The 21056-nt window shown below is 39.6% G+C and overlaps 1 protein-coding gene across 1 annotated transcript; it reads left to right on the top strand.

The window, feature by feature from the left end:
- Positions 1 to 256: 256 nt before the first annotated feature.
- Positions 257 to 18291, top strand: LOC140172682 (polycystin-1-like protein 2). The gene is made up of 20 exons (XM_072195815.1): positions 257 to 397; positions 1438 to 1720; positions 1946 to 2119; positions 2467 to 2665; positions 3073 to 3341; positions 3618 to 3821; positions 4564 to 4709; positions 5110 to 5328; positions 5998 to 6123; positions 6893 to 7087; positions 7258 to 7521; positions 7923 to 8031; positions 8556 to 8906; positions 11020 to 11162; positions 11762 to 11992; positions 12465 to 12745; positions 12920 to 14463; positions 15319 to 15584; positions 16690 to 16828; positions 17078 to 18291. The coding sequence occupies exons 1-20, from the start codon at positions 257 to 259 to the stop codon at positions 18289 to 18291; spliced, it is 6498 nt and encodes a 2165-aa protein (XP_072051916.1).
- The last annotated feature ends 2765 nt before the right edge of the window (positions 18292 to 21056 follow it).

The following is a 21056-nucleotide window of genomic DNA, read 5'->3' as shown; positions in this document are numbered from 1 at the left end:
AAGCAGTTATCACACCTTTGATTAAAAATCAACTCGCAATCCAGATTTATTTAAGAATATTACCGTTCTGTTTCCAACCTCCCTACTCTAGGTAAAATCATAAGAGTACCCAGCTTTTCCTAGGTTTAATAATCATCTCCAGGATAACAATCTCACTGAAACATATCAGTCAGCCTACAAAGTTTCTCATACCACAGAAACGGCTCTTCTTAGGGTGAAAAATCACATGTTGAATGAACTTGACAAAGGTAAAGCAATGTTGGTCCTCTTGGATCTTTCCTCTGCATTCGATACAATAGATCATGATATTCTTGTTGATCGAATGCAGAGGGAATTTGACATAACAGGCTCTGCCAAGAATTGGTTTAATAGTTACCTTCGGGATCGTAGTAACAGGGTATGTATTCTTGGAGACTATGCTGAAATCACCCGTTAAATTATGGTGTTCCACATGGATAAGTCGCAGGTCCACCGATTTTCACAGCGTATGCCCAACCGGTCGCTAATATCATCAGGCGTTTTCAGGTGGTGAACTTGAAATTCATAATGCAACATCCCAGCAAACACAAAACGTTTTCGACATTATTCGCAAAAGGTTGTCAGAAAACGTTTAAATGTCGGGTTATATAAAGGGTACATCAATGGTATAAAAGGTTTTCATAACATTAAATAACATTTGTTGGTAATATACTGCACAGCAAACACAAATGTTTTACAGAAAACATTTAAATGTCGGGTTATATAAAGGGTATAAAAACGTTTTAATAACATTCCAAAAACATTTTGAAAACTTGATACAAATCATTCTAAACAGAATGTTATTTTGGGGTTGAAAAAATATCTTGCAAAAAATGTTTCGCCCAAAATATTTACAATAACGTTTTTAAAATGTTTTCACGACCTTTATACACCCCGACATTTAAATGTTATTAAAACGTTTTGTAAAAAACATTTTACGAACATTTCTGTGTTTGCTGGGTGCAAATATTTTAACATAATGTTATTTTAAGTGTTGACAAAATATTTAGCCAAAAATATTTGCAAAAATAGTTTACAATGACATTTCGAAAACATTTTTAAAATATTGTTGTAGTGTGTTTCCATATAAAACGATTTCATGACCTTTATATAACCTTTACAAAACCCAAAATATATCGTTTTTGTGTTTGCTGGGATAGGCATTAAAGTGTAAAATCTTTTCTTGCTTCTTCATTTTCTCATCTTGTTTCAGAAATTACAAACTCCACCCATGGAGCCGACATAAAAAGCACCCATCGACCCCACGCATCAAAGGAGTGCAACGTTCCAAGTGCGAGTATTGCCAACAAAGCTCCTGGTATGCAATCTGCCCATGTCTACACCCGAAACACGATGTTCTCCTTGCAAGGTCGGATAAACACTACGTGTCATGATTTCTCTCTCCAATTCACATACCAGTGGAATGTACGAAAATTCGACACCCATACCGATGAAGCCACTTCATCACTCACACCTATCGGCTCGTTCGTTCCAATGCCGCCACAGGTCAGCATGGCAAACACAGAGCTTATGGTTCCCGCAAATTATTTGTCGTACGGCCTCTACCGATTTCAGTTCACGGTGGTGCAGATGGAGAAAACCTCAGAGAGAGTCATGTCATACGATTCGGAGGAGACTTGGATTCAGATAACGCCAACGGATTTGGTGCCAGTCATTGCCGGTGGTTCGGCAAGAACCCAGGGTAATTGGTAGCATGCAGGATGAAATGTCATGGTTTTTTTTCTGGTCTTTCATTTTGCCATTCGTAATCGCGTTAGGTGAGACGATGATATTTGTTATAATAATACCTTTGGCAGAAATAGCGTATGTATCGGTGTAAGATTTACATTTATCTTGTTTGTCTAATCACAACACACACGTCTTGATAATTTTTGTATTTAAAAACCCGTGACATATCCAATTCCAGGTAGTTCAGTACCAATTGCAATGGATGCATCGGAATCGTATGACCCTGACGATGGTGAATGGGATGCCCGATGGCCCATGGAATTTACATGGTTCTGTCAGATGTCTGATGGTGAAGGCCAAGTCTTATCAGGTGCTGAAATCTTGGAACTTTCACAAGAATCCCTACAAGTAAGTAATCATCTAAATAGTGTCGTGTAAAATAGGTGCAATATGCGACCTAAAGACAGAAGTAAATCTTGGGACTTTCAAAACGCTCCTCAAGTAAACGTAATCGTACAGATAGTGGCATGAAGGTAGTATAACTATATGTTAGTGCAATACCATTTTGAACCAAGAAACAAACTTAATGCTTTCGCATACAAAGGGTTACATAGATTGATGATGAGCATACGTTTTGTAATTCGTAGTTTCGTGACGCAGCATGCTGGATTAATAGCAGCTTAGTCACTAGTTACCGTCCAGTCCTTGCGGTTTGAAGTATATATATAACTCATAAAAAACCTGTCTTTCAATTCACAGCCATCACTGCTAACTACTGTTTCGGCGACAGCCTACAGCTCTCGTATGCCAGTGCCACATGGGAGGACAAGGATGCAATGCTGGTCGAAGGGAAGGCGTATCTGTTCACAGTGGTGGTTAGCAAAGAGGGACGCAACAAGGTGTTTGCCCAACAACGCGTTTCCATTTTACCGGGTGATCCACCACAAATGAATATCAAGTAAGACTTTTGTTACCGTATAATAGGAGACATCTTAGACTGTTAACATGTAGGAAACTCGTGTCTAAGAGGCATGAAAAATGTGTATAATTGGTCAAAAGTGAAATGACTTTCATCCAGGCCTCATTGCTCCCAATCCGTGATATCCCAAAGAATGACAGTACATTATGATCAATGACACTAATTATTTGTAGGCCTAAGATCCTGTCTCTGATATGCATTCCTAAGACCCAGATTTTAATCAGTTTCAAAGGTTGCTCATTGCAGTTAGATTCGGCTTCATTGGAGCTCAATCGTGGATGGTAACTGAGCAGCACTGAAACTTTGATGTAAACCATCAATTGCTAATAAATACGTGTGTTTAAAGCGATGTTTATAATATTTATCATAACCTTTATGTATTTCAGCTGCTTGAAAAACTGTGGACAGCGTATGGTCGCTGACAGAAGACTTGTCCTTGAGGCGGAATGTACTACAAATTGCGGAGCCGTTCATTCCAAGAAGAAGTCTTCGCTCGAGTATTTTTGGGAGTTAATGGACCCTATGGGAAACGTTGTGAATGCCGGGAGTACGTTTTGGAGCAAGCATACCACAACGGGAAGAGACTCGACATATGTAGTCATCAAGGCAGGGGCATTCAATAATTATGATCAGATCGCTGGTTTGCGAGTCACAGGTACGTACACTCACATTTATAAAAATGGTTCTGAAAAGCCTAAAAAAACCTTTTTTGGTCCTCTATAATGGATATGTCAAGTTGCTAACTTTTTACAACAAATGTTGGCCTTTATAGAACTTATTTTGATCATTACACACTTCGATCACACACGGGTCAATTAAATTTGGCGTATTTGTGAGTCAAATTGAGTTATTTTTCGTAACATCGGTCTTAGAATTAGATCCCAATTATAAATATTTCAAATCAATTAAAATTTTCATCTTTCCGCTTCAGGTATTAAACCTGGAGGAGGCACTGGATACGCGGAGTTTGCTATTTCCATTAACGCACCTCCTCGTCCGGGATCTTGTGCGGTTACACCCAGTTTAGGCTACGCTCTTCAGACGCATTTTAAAGTGATATGCGAATCATTCGTAGACGAAGATCTACCTCTGACGTATTCGGTGATAGCTGTTGTGGATGAAGAGGAAGAAGCACGTAAGTAATATTGTTTTAAACAGAATTATATATGTACAGAATAACATGCCGCGTTACAATATAAGCCCCAAACCGCATGATCCACGAATGAAGCTACAGGCCCTTCAGGCCTGCACCGACATTTGCTGCGAATCAATCGGTATTTACTACCAAACTCTTTTTTGTAAGTCCCATCGGCCACGTACGTAAAGATGTTGTCATCTAGATCGGTCGTTTCGCCAATCTGAAGGAACGTTTTAGAAGATAATTATGAGAACGGTACAGAGGAGCTCAAAGCAAAATGACAGAAGACCGAAAGTAAATGATACGATATATAATCTTGACCTTCATTTTTGGTATTAGTTTTTTCGGTAAAATTGCCAACTTGTGCCACCTGAGACGAAAAGGTTAGCTATGTCGTAGAACTTTCAATTGCAGTGTTTAACTGTATAAGTTAAGTAAAATAATTCTTTGGTTCACCTCGAGTTCGGTAGTGGCGTCAATGATGTTTCGTGGTTCCGCTGCATGTGTGCTGACAAACTTTTCTTGCACGCGCCGACGCTTTTATTTTGTGATCGATTTTATTTTTGGACATGACGGTGAACATGGATACCGAACCTTGTCCTTGTACACGCCCACGCTTTGATACTGCGACCAGAAAAAGAAATACGCACCTACGTCACTGCCGAACTTGAAGTGAACCAATGTATAGTAACTTACCATGCTTACATATATTTTTGTTTGCCATCGCATACCTTTTCAGCGTCCCTAGTATACGCAGGAGCAGACGCTGAATCTCCAGGGATGCACCTACCCCTTGGGGCTTCCAAACACAAGAACGTCGTCCAAGTATTGGTAGAAGTTAAAGATGCTCTTGGAGCTGCTACATCTGTACGCACTCAGGCAACGGTAGGTATTAAAGGTGATAATAATTACAAACCCGGATATAACCAATATTTAACAAAAGGCTTAGCTAGTTCTGGCTTTAAGCCTACGAAAAGGTCGGCAACAAAATATAAAATAAAATGGACGAACTGTTCACAGACCGGCGTGTCCATGTTTCTTTCGAAGCCTGTTGCCGGGTGAAATCGCTACACAGTATGTTACCTTGAGTGAATGAAGCCGGAACCCATTTGTACACACGGCTGGGGAGAGGCTATAAGTGTGAAGAGCCTCGCTTTAAGTGCGCATCAAATTGACGCCGCGAGAATTCGAAGCCACGATCAAAAGCTGGCTCGCGATTTTAAGTCGAGGTCTTAGATGCCACCAAACATATAACGTGTCATTAATGTTGTTGTTTATGTCCAAGGTTTTACCACCCCAAGTAGACGCTTCCGAAGACACAACAGATTTTCTTTTGAATCTTACAACCGGTGAACACAACGAATTGCAAGAGTATCTAAACGTGGGAGACTATCAGTTAGTTACCCAAATCGCCGGAACCGTGGGATCAGTGCTCAATGAGATGTCCGTGGATGAGACGGGCAACGAAGAAGAAAGGAAAGAGAAAGAACGTAAACGAATACAGGTTAGATGCGGGTGATGATGTTACATGCAAACACGGGTAGTTGATTCTGAATGTTGACATCTTGTAAGCCTATATCAAAGGGGAAATGTCCAAAGTTGGACAAATACGACAAAAATGACCCACAATTACGCAAAATTGAATCGCACAAGATGTAAAGTTGTCCAAACTCAACTTACAACTACGCAAATTTCAGGCAAATTTGTGCAACTTTTAGAATATTGTGTCCAATTCGTGTGCCACATTGAGCAACATTTCATGCAATTTAAAGAAACGTTTTGGATAGTTTTGGTCATTTTCCGCTGCTTGACTTAGTGACACTAACACGTCGTCCATTTGGAATCTTGGACCACCTTAAGCGGGCTAGTTTTTAACAACACTCTTATGAGATAACGAAGCGAAGGTCTTCCTTACAATCTGTGATTGATCTCTATTGGGCCCCCTGTGAATGATGGGAATGTGGTTACCAAAGTGTAACCTCGAAGAATAAGGCAATAATGATCAGAATCACGATGTGGACGTTATGGGCATGCCCTATGCTGTAAAACAACAAATGGGTTTCTTCACTTAACGAATATATTAAATATAATTTTATTAAATCGAAAACAATAACCAATATTAAGGTATATGGCAAACATATGATTCCCTTGTCATCTGATCATTTGCTTTCAGATTCGAGCTTCGTTAGTCGACAGTCTCAGCGATGCGCCAGTAGAGTCCATTGTTAGCCTTCAGCAGACATCGTCAACATTGGCATTGGTTACTAAAACTAAGTCGGAAGTTACGCAGGAGTCCCAGGTAGAAATAGAAGCGTTTATACGCTGGCGAAGTGGCGTCATAATCGGATTAACTACCATAGCAATAGATGAATACAATTTTTGAATAGATCGCTCTGCACTACAGCAGGTTGAGGCTGCACTCATCACCTGTCTTCAATCATATAATAGATTGAATACAATACCGCTCTTTTCAAAGAGACTAATCTTACAGGTGCAAGTGATTAGCATTTCTTTGACATCTATATTTCAATGCATCGGTACCGCATGAACATTGTAGTGCAAAATTGTATTCATCTATTGTTATGGTAGTTAATCCGATTAACTACGTCACATTGGGATAATCGATTTCAAATTACGATGTCAATTGATATACGCTTAGGCTTATAATGATTTTGTTCTTTATAAATGAATATTTCATCTACAGTAACTTAGGTTTTGATTTCATATGATCCGTTGATTTTAGACATGTTAGATGTTACAATCTTCTCACATGACCTGCGTAAATTCTAACCCTAATTTTTACTATATTCCCATACTTGTTTGTCGTTGGTTATCTCTGTGAGTGAATGCTACAAGCTACGACTAAATCATAGCTCGCGTGTTCCACATGAACTCTGGAAACAAAAGATCATTATGTTGGACTAACCAAATGATACGGGAGAGTGATTTCTCACTCGGGATGAATAACACTATAATTTGGATTAAATGATAAATGAAAATAGAAGGACGCGGGATATAAAATATATCGCCACAACAGTTATATAAAACATTTTGTTATTCCTTCGCAGATGAAAGCAGCAACGGCCTTTACACAAATGGGGAGCTTCCTAAAATCGCAATCTTCTGGTGGAGATGAAGAACAAGAGGTCATCGAGAATGCAGCAACATCAATCGTATCGGGATTGTCCAATATCATGGGTGCAGCCGCTATAACCACCACAGTAGACCTCGGCAATGACAACGCAACGCAAAACATAAACAAGGTAAAATTTATATACAAAATGAATACCTCTATGAAAATAACATTCAGTAATTCGAAGGGATCTATTTTGTTGCTCAAAATCGCCCTATGACACAAAGTTTGAAAACAAATACACAAGAGTACTTCATTTCTTCTTTCTTTTTGTTACTCTTTCGTTCCCTTTATAAACAGAGTCGATCTGTGTCCATGTCGACTTTATCGGCGCTTACCGATATTCAAGACGCCGTCGTCGCCAACAAAATACCCGGAGAATCACCAACTACAATTGTGACGGAATCCGTGATTATGTCTGTAAACCGACAAGATCGTGACGTACTCGTCAGTTCTCCTATCCAAGCCGCTGGCAAGACGGACAGCAGTTCCTTCGTCCTTCCCGATATGGGCGCAGTGCAGCAGAAAATTCCTTCAGATTATACGGGTGCAATTGATTCACAGGTTAGTGTCAGCACGCATTTAGACCATCAAGTAGTCATGAACGAATGCTTGATTTCTGATTTTGTTTTATTTGTTTATCTGGTTGTTTGTCTGTTTGTGTGTTCATTTGTTAGTTAGTTTGTCAACATAGTCGAACGCCTTATCGATTGAGCTAACTTGACTGCTGTGTTAGAGGTCTAGCTATAATATACAATCGTCAGAACAAAAACTATCGTCATTGTATGTATTACACTTATAACTAAATCAAACAATTACAATGTGTGACGATTTTACGGCAGTCGTGTTAATAGTGAAGATACGCACTGTCGTCCATAGACAATTTTACCCAAACACCCACTGATGGTGATGCTGGATACGGAACATATATTTTTACTTAATAATTTACTTTTATTGTACGTCAGATGGCAGAATTGGTTCACAATCCATTCGTCTGGAGTCAACCAGAAAATGACGTCAACTCTCCTATCGTTAGCTTGCAGCTGAAGACCACGGAACAACAAGAGATACAATGTAGGTATACATGTATTTACATAATTGCAGTGTCATAATACACTTGGAGTTTCAACAATGAAGAAAAATTACTTCAATGCTATGTAATATGTGACCGTACAGCACGAATGAGCCGTAAATGTCCTCAATTGTATTCTGAGTTACAGTGTAAAATGGGCATGAAGGTCGTATTCATAGGTACCTCAATTTGGTGCTACGTGTACCTCATTTAATGAGATACACGTAGCACCAAATTGAAATACCATGAATATGACCTTCATGCCCATTTTACACTGTAACTCAGAATACAATTGAGGACATTTACGGCTCATTCGTGCTGTACGGTCACATATATCAAATAAATTATTATTACGTAAATGTTAAAACTGAAATATCTCTTATTGGCTAATGGTATCAAATCAAACTTCAAAGAATGACGATGATGATGATGATGATGATGATGATGATGATGATAATGGTTATGATGATTACGATTAGTGATGATGACGCTGCTTCTGATGATGATTGTGATAATTTACTTTCAGTGGACAACCTCCTGTCTGATGTAGACATCTTCGTCCGAGTATCGTCAGCCATCATAGACTCTTCTCCACCTCCTGTGGCCTCCAACCTCACATTAAGAGGATCTGCCATCATCGTCTTTAACGTATCTGACCCAAACACAACACTGCTCTTGACCGTTTTCCCGGATATAGAAGGAGGTGCGCATTTACTCTGCTGTCTAATGGAGGCTGGTTTGAACGCGACGTCGGCATGTGATCACAATACGACTGTACCGGTAGGATTGTCGTCGACGAAAGGAGTATTGTTTGAAGCAGATCTAACTGAAGCGGACTACACGTGGACTATACCACCGGGAACCCTTCCTACTGAAGGTATCTTATTTGTCTAGTCTTAAAATGTTAACTATTAGCATAATAAACTTTGACCGCAGTTACAGACGGACATAATTATTCTTGATTGTTCACTTGAATACATATTTCAAACACATTTTGTAACAATAACATCCTCTTTTGCCACAACGGTTGATTCTAATAATGCCTCTTCATAGCATTGCTGTATTCAGTGGAGGGGGAGGGAAGGTAGGTTGGGGTGATCTCGATTACCCCTGACGCCAAACCCGGGGGGGTACTCAAATTTGTTTTGGGTAGGGTGTGCCTCCGAAGATTTTGAAGTAGGACCCATGTCTATACCACTTCAAACCTGATTTTTACTACCGATGCATATACCAACACAGAATAGACACCCATGACTATACCAGTTGAAAAGACAAAAATACCACCCATTGATATACCAACCCCATATACAGACCCATCCATATACTACTATACGTTTAGAATACCGTAAAAAAAATTCAGATCATATTTTTATTATTTTCTTGTTTACTGTATTTTGTATTTTTTTATTAGAACTATCAAGGGTCTATCATTTATTATTATTTTGTTTCTTAGGGGTGCCCGGTCCCCGGGGTGAATTATAGGGGAAAAGATTTTTGGCAGGCCAAAAGGGGGGGGATTTTGGCAGAACATTTTGAGAAGTCACCACCCCAGGGTACACATAATCGTTGCACCACCCTTATTTTGTAATGAATACAAATCCAACATATATTTATTGTTGTTTTGTTTTCTCAGTTTCCAAATTTATGTTCGTTTGTCTTGTAGGGGCCACTAGTTTGTAACAAGTATTGTGTAGGGAAAGATGATCCTTGCACTTATATTTAAGTTTTATTTAACAACATACATGTACAAAAACCACGAAAACAGTGGCGCAACCAGTGCCCCCCCTCCCCCGCTCATCATGGCCTTTGGTTCATGCAAGGCAGTCGATTGACGGAAGATATCTGTGAAAAAAAATTTGGCCGGAGCAATCATAATATTTGTACCCTGCATGGTGAACGGAAGAACAGAAAAAAATTAAAAATTAATAGAAATTTTGAACATGAATTTTTTATAATATATTTTTTTTGTACGGTAGCTTTTTTCTTTCTACTCATGGTTTATTGAAATTTTAAACGAATTTAATATTCATGCATTTCTGTTCAATGCAATTGCAATTATCATTGAATTATCGAACCAAAACAACATCAATTTGACCCATGCATATCGATCGTGTATGATCTTGGCAGTGCTGTCGCGTGTCATGTCAGCTTAATTCGGCACCAAAAATAAAACTGAACTTTTCACTAAAAACTTACCCGATTGTTGAAAAAACCTATTTATATGATTCGATGCATTTAAAAATCGGCAGTTAATTTACTTTAGTTTTGCGATCCCGAGTTCTGAGAGGCAAAAGTAACTTAAAAAACAGCGATGAAAAAATTGCTGTTGCAACTTCGATAACGATATTATTTCAGTGATTTATCAAAATTGGCTGGGGTAAACAGAAGTAGTGCTGGGCTCGCATATACTACACCGGAAGAGTGTCGCCATCTGTTTGCAATGACAACTCAACGTTTTGCTAATCGGACTATCAATTGATTTGCCCAGCTCTGAATTTATTATTCTGATTTGCCTTATTTGGATAGCGATGTACCTTATTTGGACAATTATTTTTGTGACATTCATGCAAGTGAGTTAAAGATTTTCGACCCATTGATATACCAAAATCTGATTTAGACCCCATTTGAATACCAATTTCAACTTACTACCCATGCGTATACCACAAAAACGGAAAAAATAAGGGGTCATTGATATACCAAGCGGCCGAAAATGCGACCCATGTTTGCGGCACGTCCCCGTATGGCCTTTTGTACTGAGTACCCCCCGGGACGCCAAACTGGATTGAAGATAACGACAAGCCTCAAAATTCCGAAATTGGACGTGATTTCTTCGAATGACGGACAAAGTGAGGTCTTCCTCCCCATTCCGCACACCACTGCTTAATAGTCTTCCTGATTTGAGGAACGAGTATTCCAAAATTTGATTGTACCGAATACGAAGTGTGCCACATTTTGATGAATACAATAGAAACAATTATTGTTTTCTTCAGGCTCCTATCAGCTCGTTGTCTCCATTTACAACAACACGGATAGGTTTGCTGGTGTCACTGTACCGCTGACAACGCGTGTATCATCTTCTGAATGTGTTTTCTGGGATGAGATAGAAGAGACTTGGTCTGACAAAGGATGCAAGGTAATGAAAATAAGTTCACATTATCTTATCATGATATGGAACATCGTGGACTATCGCCTAAGTTGAATTTGTTAGGCACAACATCTTTTTTGGTCCTATAGCGCTATCGGTGCCCGGATAGGTACCGATGGCACTATTTATCGTACTCAGAACATTTGTACAGTGCATTCGTTTTTACTTAAAATGAAAAACAATAACACTATGCAACTGTTAATTAAAAATTATGCTTGATACTATTTAATACATCTCCAGGGAGTGCTGTTAAGAGTCAGTGACGGTCGATGTATTCTACGTCGGGCAATTATTATTTAGCCGGCCTTATCTATCCGCCGAGTTATTATACCGATGAGATAATGGTGGTTGAGAGTTCATGGAATAGAAAAACAGAAGAGATTCTAGTCTTCCCTTCATCATTTTGAAAATTACGAACAAGCTTACAGTTATATATAATATCAGTTTTTACAATGCGAGCTCTTCTTACATGTGATAGTAACTTGACGTCTCTAAGCTATGTAGCCAATGATCTTGCCTGCAAGACGTTAAAATTACGTCACGCACATATAACGCCACATACACCGTTCTTCTTTTACTTGTTCTAGGTTGGCGCCTTGAGTACTCACCGTCAAACACACTGCCAATGCAACCATCTCAGCTACTTCGCCTCCAATTTCCTGGTGAAACCTAACAAAGTTGACTTCTTTGCGGACGCCAAACTGTTCTTGACATTTGTTGATAACCCAGTAGTGGTCACTACCGTGGGGGCAATTTTGGCTGCGTATGCTGTGGTGGCTATATGGGCACGTCGGAAAGATAAAAAGGATGCATTGAAGGTATGAATCATGTTACACGTCAATTCAGTGCAGGTTACAGTTAGATTTGAGGGACACAAACATGTTTAGGTTTTAAGTAGGTTAGAAACGTGTATGGGCTGGACATATTGCCAGAAGAAATATGATAACAGATGGACAAAGAGATTGTTAGAATGGTAACCAAGAATGGGAATAAGAAGAAGAGGTAGACAGAAGAGCAGGTGGAAAGGTGATATAACATCATATATTGGCACAACATGGGCGAGAGTAGCAGTAGATAGAAAGGTCTGGAGTGATCATGAGGAGGGCTACATCCAACAGTGGATTGACATAGCCTATATAGATAGACAGATAGATGGCAGCGACAAAACACGCTGCAAAACATACTCGGAATACCCCTTGAACATGTTAAATAAATCCCTAAGTCGCCCAGATATCTTAATGCCAATTTTAATAGGATATATACAGTACCCCTGAAATCTTATTCTTTCAGACGGATGTTATCATCCTGCCGGATAGCGATCCCTTTGCACACTATCGATACGTTGTCACGGTTAAAACCGGCATGCGACGAGGCGCTGGCACAGCCGCCACAGTCACACTGACGATGACAGGAGAGAACGGATCCAGCCTGTCACACGTCTTGCAAAACAAAATGAACCCAGTGCTACAGCGTGGTAGCGTCGATGCGTTTCTGATAACGACCAGGGAGTCGCTCGGCGATCTTCTGGAAATACGTGTTTGGCATGATAATGAAGGCAAAAGCCCAGGATGGTAAGTTTCTCCTCTAAAGCAAAGACAGATAAACTATTTGCCGTATTGTGTTGCAAACATATTTGTATACAATGGTGATTTCCATTTTATCGTGTTTTCTTGTTAGAGGACAACTTCATTCATCAACCAGATGATATACTGAAACACATCTATTTTACTATATTTGTCTTTAAGGTATTTGAGTCGCGTCATGGTCCATGATTTGGAGACGGATGATCGCTGGTTATTCCTGTGCAACAAATGGCTTGCTATTGACATGAGCGACGGACTAATCGACAAACGATTCAGGGTGGCCACCAATGAACAACTTAAAAAGTTCAGCAATCTCTTTGGCGATCGCACAACTCGTGGTCTCACCGACGGTCATCTGTGGTTCTCAATATTCTCTTGTCCAGCAAGGAGTCACTTTACGCGGTTACAACGTGTCTCCTGTTGTCTCGCACTTTTGATGACTACGATGCTGACAAGTATTATGTTCTACGGAATACCAGACGACCCGACAGATCAGGCAATGGACTTTGGCTCTTTCCGCATAACCGTCCGTGAAATAATCATCGGCATAGAGAGCTCCTTGATTGCATTCCCGATTAATTTGTTGATTGTGCAAATTTTCAGGATGGCCCAAGCTCACACAGTAACTCCTGATCATTCAAACATATTGCACAAAACCCGTAGCAAGAAATCATCTAATTCTTCATTAAGGGATATGATGCCTTTTAAGGCAAGAGTTAGAAATGCAAAACAAAGGACTACTTCTTTGACTTCCAGTACGACAATCGAAATGGTAGGGATGATGGAGCCTGAAGATAGAGAAACTAAGCTAGAAGAAGTAAGACTACATATGGCGGGCGGTAACAAACTTGAGGCTGAAAATAAATCAAGTAGCTCGTTTTCAACTGCGGAAGATGATTCTTCATGTAATTCGTTGGGCAAAGGGTTACCAGCACAAGCCGTATCCACATGCGACTCTGATTGGTCGTATTTTGCTGAAGCATCCTCTGGGTCGGAGAGTCCGTCACGACAGCACGTTCGTGAAGTTGGAGTGAGAACGGCGGTATCGTCTGATTTGTCTAGCTGCACGACAGCTGACTCACAAGTCGAATTGCTTCCAATGGCTAGCTCTGAATCACGAACAGTAGGGACTGATAGTAGCTTTGCTAAAGATAGCTCTACATCTTCAGCGAACATAGACATGACAAGACCGATGCCACACAATGAAATTTTAATCCGCGAACTACAGGATATCGCCACAAATCTTGAAAACATGATCCCCGAACATTCTGATTCTGAAACGAATCTCAGATCAGCACAAGAACGGGCTCAGATGTGGATTCTTCTCGCTCGATCGATCCGCACTCCAGAATCGAGTATTTCAAATGTATCTACTAAGGAAGGTACCGAAGAGCTAGACTCCTCAGTACCTCCCGTTAAGAAGCGTTGCTGCAGCGGTGGTCTACCACATTGGTTTGTTTACGTTGGTTGGCTTATCTTGATTCTTACTACGGGGATCTCGGCCTATTATATTATGCTCTACGGATTGAAGTATGGAAAACAACGTTCCATCGACTGGCTGGTTTCGCTCTTTTTTTCCACGTTTCAGGAGATCTTCATCACACAACCACTCAAAGTCTTCATGTTCGCTGCTTTCGTCGCCATGATCTTAAAGAAATGGGAAGAAGACGACGATGGCGGGGAAGATGTAGAAGACATTGATATAGGTGAGTTTAGTGTCTTGCTTGTCATTGCATGCCAATCGCAATGTCCGACATTTATGCGTGTCACGTTTCGCCTTACATTCACTACCGACATAATTCTTTGCTTGCACCAATATGTGTTGTGTTGAAATATAACTGAACTGAACGGAATTGAAGACTTACAGGCTTACTGAACGTATATTAGCTGCTTTCAATTTGGCCACGTATTATAATCGGAGCCAGAGATAAAAATAAATACTAGTTTGCATCTGGCATCACCTGTCAATCAAACCGTATCAAAAGATAAGTCCTTCCTTTGCTGAAGACAATATGTCAACAATGCCTAGAAAAGTTACTTATTGCCTTGTAAAATTACCGTAATTTTCGCCATTTTCTGCGATTCCTTTTCTCCGATGAAGGCACTAAATGAATCAACCTTCCTGACAAATAATCTTTGTTTGTAATGAAACATTGGAATATTGGAACACGTGATAAGGGTGTCTTCTTATGCCCATGTTAAATTTTGCAACAAAATATAAAATTTTTATAAAAAACGTAAATAGGTCACATCAATATAAGCAATCATCCCAAATATGCACAGATGCTTGACGCTTGCTTGAAAGTAATACAGTCTGAAGAAGCCGTCGCTCTACTTTCATGATTTATATATTTACCTCTGTTTAATTTTAAATTAATTTAATTTTGTTTTATATATTTATTCACATTGTTATTATTTAAATGTTTTTGGATGCACCATCATATTGATGAGTGCCACTGATGTAAAAGTGATATCCGAATAAAAACTAAACTAAACTAAACTAAACTATACGGATTCGTAAACAAATTATTTTACATGTACTTTTCTCTCTACAGAAACAGCCAATGCGGAATTTGAATACAAACACATGATGAAGAAACGCCGTGAGAGTATCTGGTACCAGCCTCCGCCGCTGGCGAACGTTCACGGTGCTCGTATACGCAAGATTCGCGAGCGTAAGATGTACGAGCTGTTGCGAGAGATCTGTAGTTACGTGTTCTTCATGTGGTTTGTGTTGATGTTGGCGTACAGTAACAGAGACAGAAACGCTTATTATTTGACAAAGCACACAAAAGATCTGTACTTTGACAACAAAATTTACCACAAGGTAAAAATAATTTTATTATACCAATTTTATTTTCTGAAGTCGCGTTCTGTGCTTTTTTAAAAAAAAATTTCTCCAACTGCCGCGATACAACTTTCTCCAACTGCCATTGATTACTTTCTCCAGCTACCGCGATTGTGTGTCATTGGTACAACTTTCTCCAACTGCCACGACTTTTTGCCATTGATACAACTTTCTCCAACTGCCGCAATCTTCTGTCATTGACAGAACTTTCTCCAACTGCCGCGACCTTGTGCCATTGAAACAACTTTCTCCAACTTTCCGCCAATCTTTCATTCACTACCATCAGGCACTTGGTCAGGTTAAAAACGCATATTCTGCTAGTTTGGTCCAGTACATGGTCTTGATATTTGTGCGACGTAAGCCAGTACTACCTGGCGCGCGAGAGTATATCTGTACAATTCTGCAACCCAGCACAACGCAGCGCTTTGGTGTACTAGTTGTTGTGAAAGCGCAAGAAGAACAGCAGGCGCTTAATAAACCGCAAGAACGTTAACTGTGTGCACTATACATTTGAGTTTACGGGCACTGTTTTCTAGCTTACTCGGACGATACGAGGAAGTTTTTCAGCATCATGTAGTTGTTCAAAAGTGTTAAATTTGTGAGATTTTCTAATCTAATTTCACCTTCAAACGAACATTTTGATTAAAAAAAACCCATCAAAGCGACTAGTATAAATTGTCATTAATTGTAATAGGTCATATCCACAGAATTAGAGAAGGAGAGCCGGGACTCCCTATACCGCCACGTACAATCGCGCCGTCAGCTATGGGGAGAAAATTTGGGGTATTCGGGTCCTTGCCGACGGTGCGCTGAGACGAACGAAAACAATTCTGCGTCTCATCTGATGCGTCTTGGTACTCTCAAATGCACCCTTCATCCATGTCGCACTTGCATGACAACGAATGCCTCGAGTGCATTCCGAGGGAAACCGAATACCCCCAATTTTTGCTCCATGCCTGTATCAAGATGGCGGCCGAGTCCCGATTCTCTGTCTTTAATTCTGTGGTCATATCTGATATTTTGAAGCTATACTGTAGTTACTATCTGCATTACTATGTGTTTTCGTAATTATTGTCCGTTACAGGTCTTCGTTGACCTGAGAGGATTTTTTGTTTGGGCAGAGGACGTTCTGATTCCATCCCTGTATGGAGAGGATTACGATAGCGATATGCAATCTGATCTACTCGGGGGAGTTCGCCTCAGACAAGTCAGGGTTGAACGTGGTAAGTTTTCGTTTCTCGATATGGCATTTAATTATCGTTATAGAGCCTAATATTGAATACTAGTGAACAAAAATTATGTCACATAAAAGAATTTGGTCCATTGTTCAAGCAAGGTATGCAAATTGTGGACCCTTTTACTCACTGGGTTACTGTAAACGGATTTTTCCACAAAAAGCTCTTCACATAATTGCGTAAGCTAATTGGATAACAAAATAATAATAATCAAACATCTCTTTGTCGATTTTTCAGATTCCTGCGAGACGTTATCATATTTTACAGATATAATAGATTCATGCAATGCACCCTATTCGTTCACCACTGAAGACAAGAGGTCGTACAACGCCAGTTCGTGGACAACCTCATTCCCTGTCGATCCCGCCGAGAGTCACGATCCATGGCTGTATCACTCCAAAATCGCAGGGCGTTTCTGGGGTCGCTTAAACACCTACGGAGGTGGTGGGTACATGGCGAACTTGGGCGCGACGTCGGAAGAGGCTTTGCAGATTTTGAACCAATTGCGCGAATCGCGTTGGTTAGATGATCTGACCAGAGCACTGTTCGTGGAATGGACCGTTTACAATGCGAATACAAATCTGTTTTGCGTAGTTACATTTACTCTAGAAATGCCTGAGACGGGCGGATTCTTCAAGTATCCATACATTCAAAGCGTTCGTTTGTATCGTTCTGTGGCAAGCTTTCATCTCTTTATGTTTGTCATAGAGTTCATCTTTCTCCTATACGTGTTTTATTACACATACGTGGAAATATCGAAGTATCGTCAGCAACGACGACAATATTTCCGATGTATTTGGAACTGGGTCGAATTTACATCAATCATACTCTGTTACAGCATCATCTCCGTTTACATTTACCGCTTTGTAGTTATGAAGAGACTAAACACGAGTCATAGTTGGGAGAAGTTTGTCAGTTTTCACCAAGCGGCTAGCGTAGCTGACGCTTTTATCTATCTCTTCGCGTTTCTCGTAATTATTTCCACGGTAAAAATTCTGCATTTGCTACGTCTGAATCCCCGGATGTATCTGCTAACCACCGTAATCTCACAATCAGCTACAGAACTCGTCGCATTTAGTATTCTGGTACTGGCGTACTTGTGTTCGTTCACAGTCTTGGCCAATCTGTTCTTTGGTGCACATCTCTACAACTATCACAGTTATAAAATGGCGTTCGTAAATCTCTTCAATTTCCTTCTCGGGTCTTTCAACCACAAAGAGCTACTCGATGTTAATAGATACGCGGCACCTATCATCGTTATTACATATGAAGCTTTCGCGCTTTATCTATTTATGAATCTCTTTATATCAGCTTTGAGTGTAGCAATGACAAACGTACGCAGAAAGCCCGTATACTCTGAGGATGGCAAACTTGGTCTACTCTTGATTGACAAGCTTTTATCTCTCCTTGGTATCGATAATAAGAAACTTCAAAAACACTTGAATTTCTGATGTTTCTTGCAACAGACGAAACACAAATATTCCAATTAGTGTGGTAATAATGAGAAGATTCAGCGGGAAAATGTGAAAGTATTAAAAGCATCACATGTAAGATCGGTGATGTAGAAGAGGGCAAAGATAAAGTTTCCCCGGTGAGCATCATTTTGGCCTGGTTTTACCTGAACATAATGCGCACCGAAGCGCGCGAATTTTGTTTTAAATATTACACTGTGTAATAGCCTACCGCGGGCCAATTATAAATTTTACACTATTTTAGCTCAATATTATTTTACTATACTAAAAAGCATATTCACACGGAGCTGACCAGCTTGGTAAAAGCTGTCTGGGGCACATCATTCCTATCCCCCACCATCGTCTGATACGCTACTGTGTAAGATAACGGTAATTTTAATCTCAATTTCTTGAAAAATATATTTAAGAAATTAAGGGTAATGCATTATCTTTTACACGCAAATAATGTGTCCTCGGCAGTAAAAACGTTTAAATAATGGATTCGGCTGCGCGTCACCCATTATTTACGTTTTTACTGCCTCGGCACCCTTTATTTCTATTCTATTACCACAAAATAGTGCGATTTAAAGAAAAAATATCATTTTTTAGCCCAAATATTTGTAGTTGTTTACCGCAAGGTGGGGCGTCTACGCGTAGCCAAAGCGTAAGTGATAGCGAGTATTGCAGAAATATTGAACGCGTAACCAAGCGTAATGTTTTACGTAGAATACGTAACGGCGCTAATATACTACATGGCGCTTTGCTGTGCGCTGTGATGCGAGAAGAACATAAAGTTCGTTGCCCTGGTCACTTAATTGCTAATTATGGGCCTTTCACATGATGCGTTTCAACAAACCACAGTGCGCGATTTTGAACAATTGGTCGTGACGTGGAGGTAATAGAATATAATACAAAGGACAGAAAAGTGATAGATTTTATAAAAATGTATACTTTTATATATCTTGCGTGAATAATTGCAAAGTTATTGCACTTTTACTACATGCATATCTGAGAGTACACAGCCTCCTTAAGGGATCTGGAATGAAAGTTCCTAGAGTTTCGACAGTATTTTTCGTGGGACATGAGAGCACTTCAGACATATCGAATTGCATTCTGAATACGAAGAATGTCTTTCTGATATTAAATAATTTTCATTTTTTGAAATTTACGATATAATACAAATTTTATGACAAATTATTAAAATTTGAATTCGATATGTCTGATGTGCTCTAATGTCCCACAATAAATACTGTCCAAACGTTCATACCCCATCCCTTAACTATAATCAATCTGTGTCAGAATGTGTCAGTACACCTTCAGTTTTGTTATTTACATTTTTGGATGAAATAGTATTAAAATGTTTGTAGCCTATATTCAAATTGTTTTGTATTTTGGTTGTTGTTGCTACGAGGGGTGGTCAATAACTTCGTAGAACAATATACTTTCGAGTACTAGCCAAACAAATTCTTTTTATCTCACTCTATTGAACATGGTCACTGCATACCTTAATGCATCTGTCTCATTTTTCTTGAAACCTTCAATGTCAACAAACTTGAAGTATTCCAATTTATTATTGCTCTATGAGTCACTCTTCAGTGAAGGCTCACCAGCATTGATCACCAGCAAACCTGATATTATGAAGGTAGGACTGAAAATTCTAAAATAAGCTTAACTAAAATGGAGGCCATGCCTCGACCACATTACGCTTGTTTCAGTTATCTGACCCCTCTGTCGTGAATGGCAGCTTGACAAACTAAGAATAGGTACAGAACTCAATCCAAGAACAGTCCCATTCCTGCCACCAACCTTCTTCACGGCCATCAAGGCTTGTCTCAATTTTGCTATCAAATTTATATGATATATGCCTATGATTGTACTTTAATTTGTTATATGGTCTGTCTTCAAGACTCTCCCTGAATCTCAGAAAACAGCGATGAAGACCTTGCACTATGGTGACCGAGTGATGATCTTCTTAGGGGTGGGAGATTCAGGTGCTTCCACTGAATGGATTCATAATTCAAGTGATGTCTTATCACCTTTAACCAAATATAGATTAAACTTGTCTCAGTCCTCATTCTAAGTGTATAGGAGATGTATATATAGGAGATTATGCCAACTGGTATCAATTTTGTGCATGAAGATTCTGGGACCCCCATCTAGAAGACTCCCTGGAATACCCAAATGTGAATGGATTTAAGTTGAAAACCCTTTCATCAGAGTTGTCATATTTTGAGGTTATCTCTTCTTTCTTGTTTGGTTCTTTATTCATTATGAATGCAATTGTACCAGCACGTATATCATTGGTGGTGACTTTAGCAGAGTCCACACCACCAAATCACACCACCAAGGTAAATGGCCGATAAAAAAATCAGTGTTTTTATTGTGAGAACCACACCAGGGTTGATTTAATGGGGAAAAAAAGTTAGAAAGAAGGCTGATGTGCCTATTTTTTTGTGATAGCTGTACTTTGTGGATGGTTTTCTTATTATCTAAGTATAAAAAGATTACATTTGTCACAATTCTGAAATTTGAGGCACGTTTTTTGTTCTTCTTCGCCAGATGACGTCACTACATAGAATCAGTGTGCTGTAAGATTGACAGGATGTACGTAGTTTTCGACGCGTCACTGCGAAAAATCAAGCCGCTTACCTACCCAATATTTGTTGGTTTTATGGTAGAAAATATCATAAACAATAGGTAAAATGGTGTTTTGAATGAACCAGGGAGGTTTAACAATGAGAAAACGACCAATTCCTCCATACCTT

Source organism: Amphiura filiformis, chromosome 16 (assembly GCF_039555335.1).
Source record: "Amphiura filiformis chromosome 16, Afil_fr2py, whole genome shotgun sequence".
Taxonomy (NCBI): Eukaryota; Metazoa; Echinodermata; class Ophiuroidea; order Amphilepidida; family Amphiuridae; genus Amphiura; species Amphiura filiformis.
Note: the sequence above shows the minus strand (reverse complement) of the source record. Positions and strands in the feature narration are given on the sequence as shown.

Excerpts from the sequence above, each read along its gene's own strand:
- LOC140172682 (XM_072195815.1), top strand. The coding sequence starts at position 257 with ATGTTGGTCCTCTTGGATCTTTCCTCTGCATTCGATACAATAGATCAT. Across the intron at positions 1,721-1,945 it reads TGGTTCGGCAAGAACCCAGG|GTAGTTCAGTACCAATTGCA; the intron begins GTAATTGGTAGC and ends ATCCAATTCCAG. Across the intron at positions 7,522-7,922 it reads CGGGTGCAATTGATTCACAG|ATGGCAGAATTGGTTCACAA; the intron begins GTTAGTGTCAGC and ends ATTGTACGTCAG.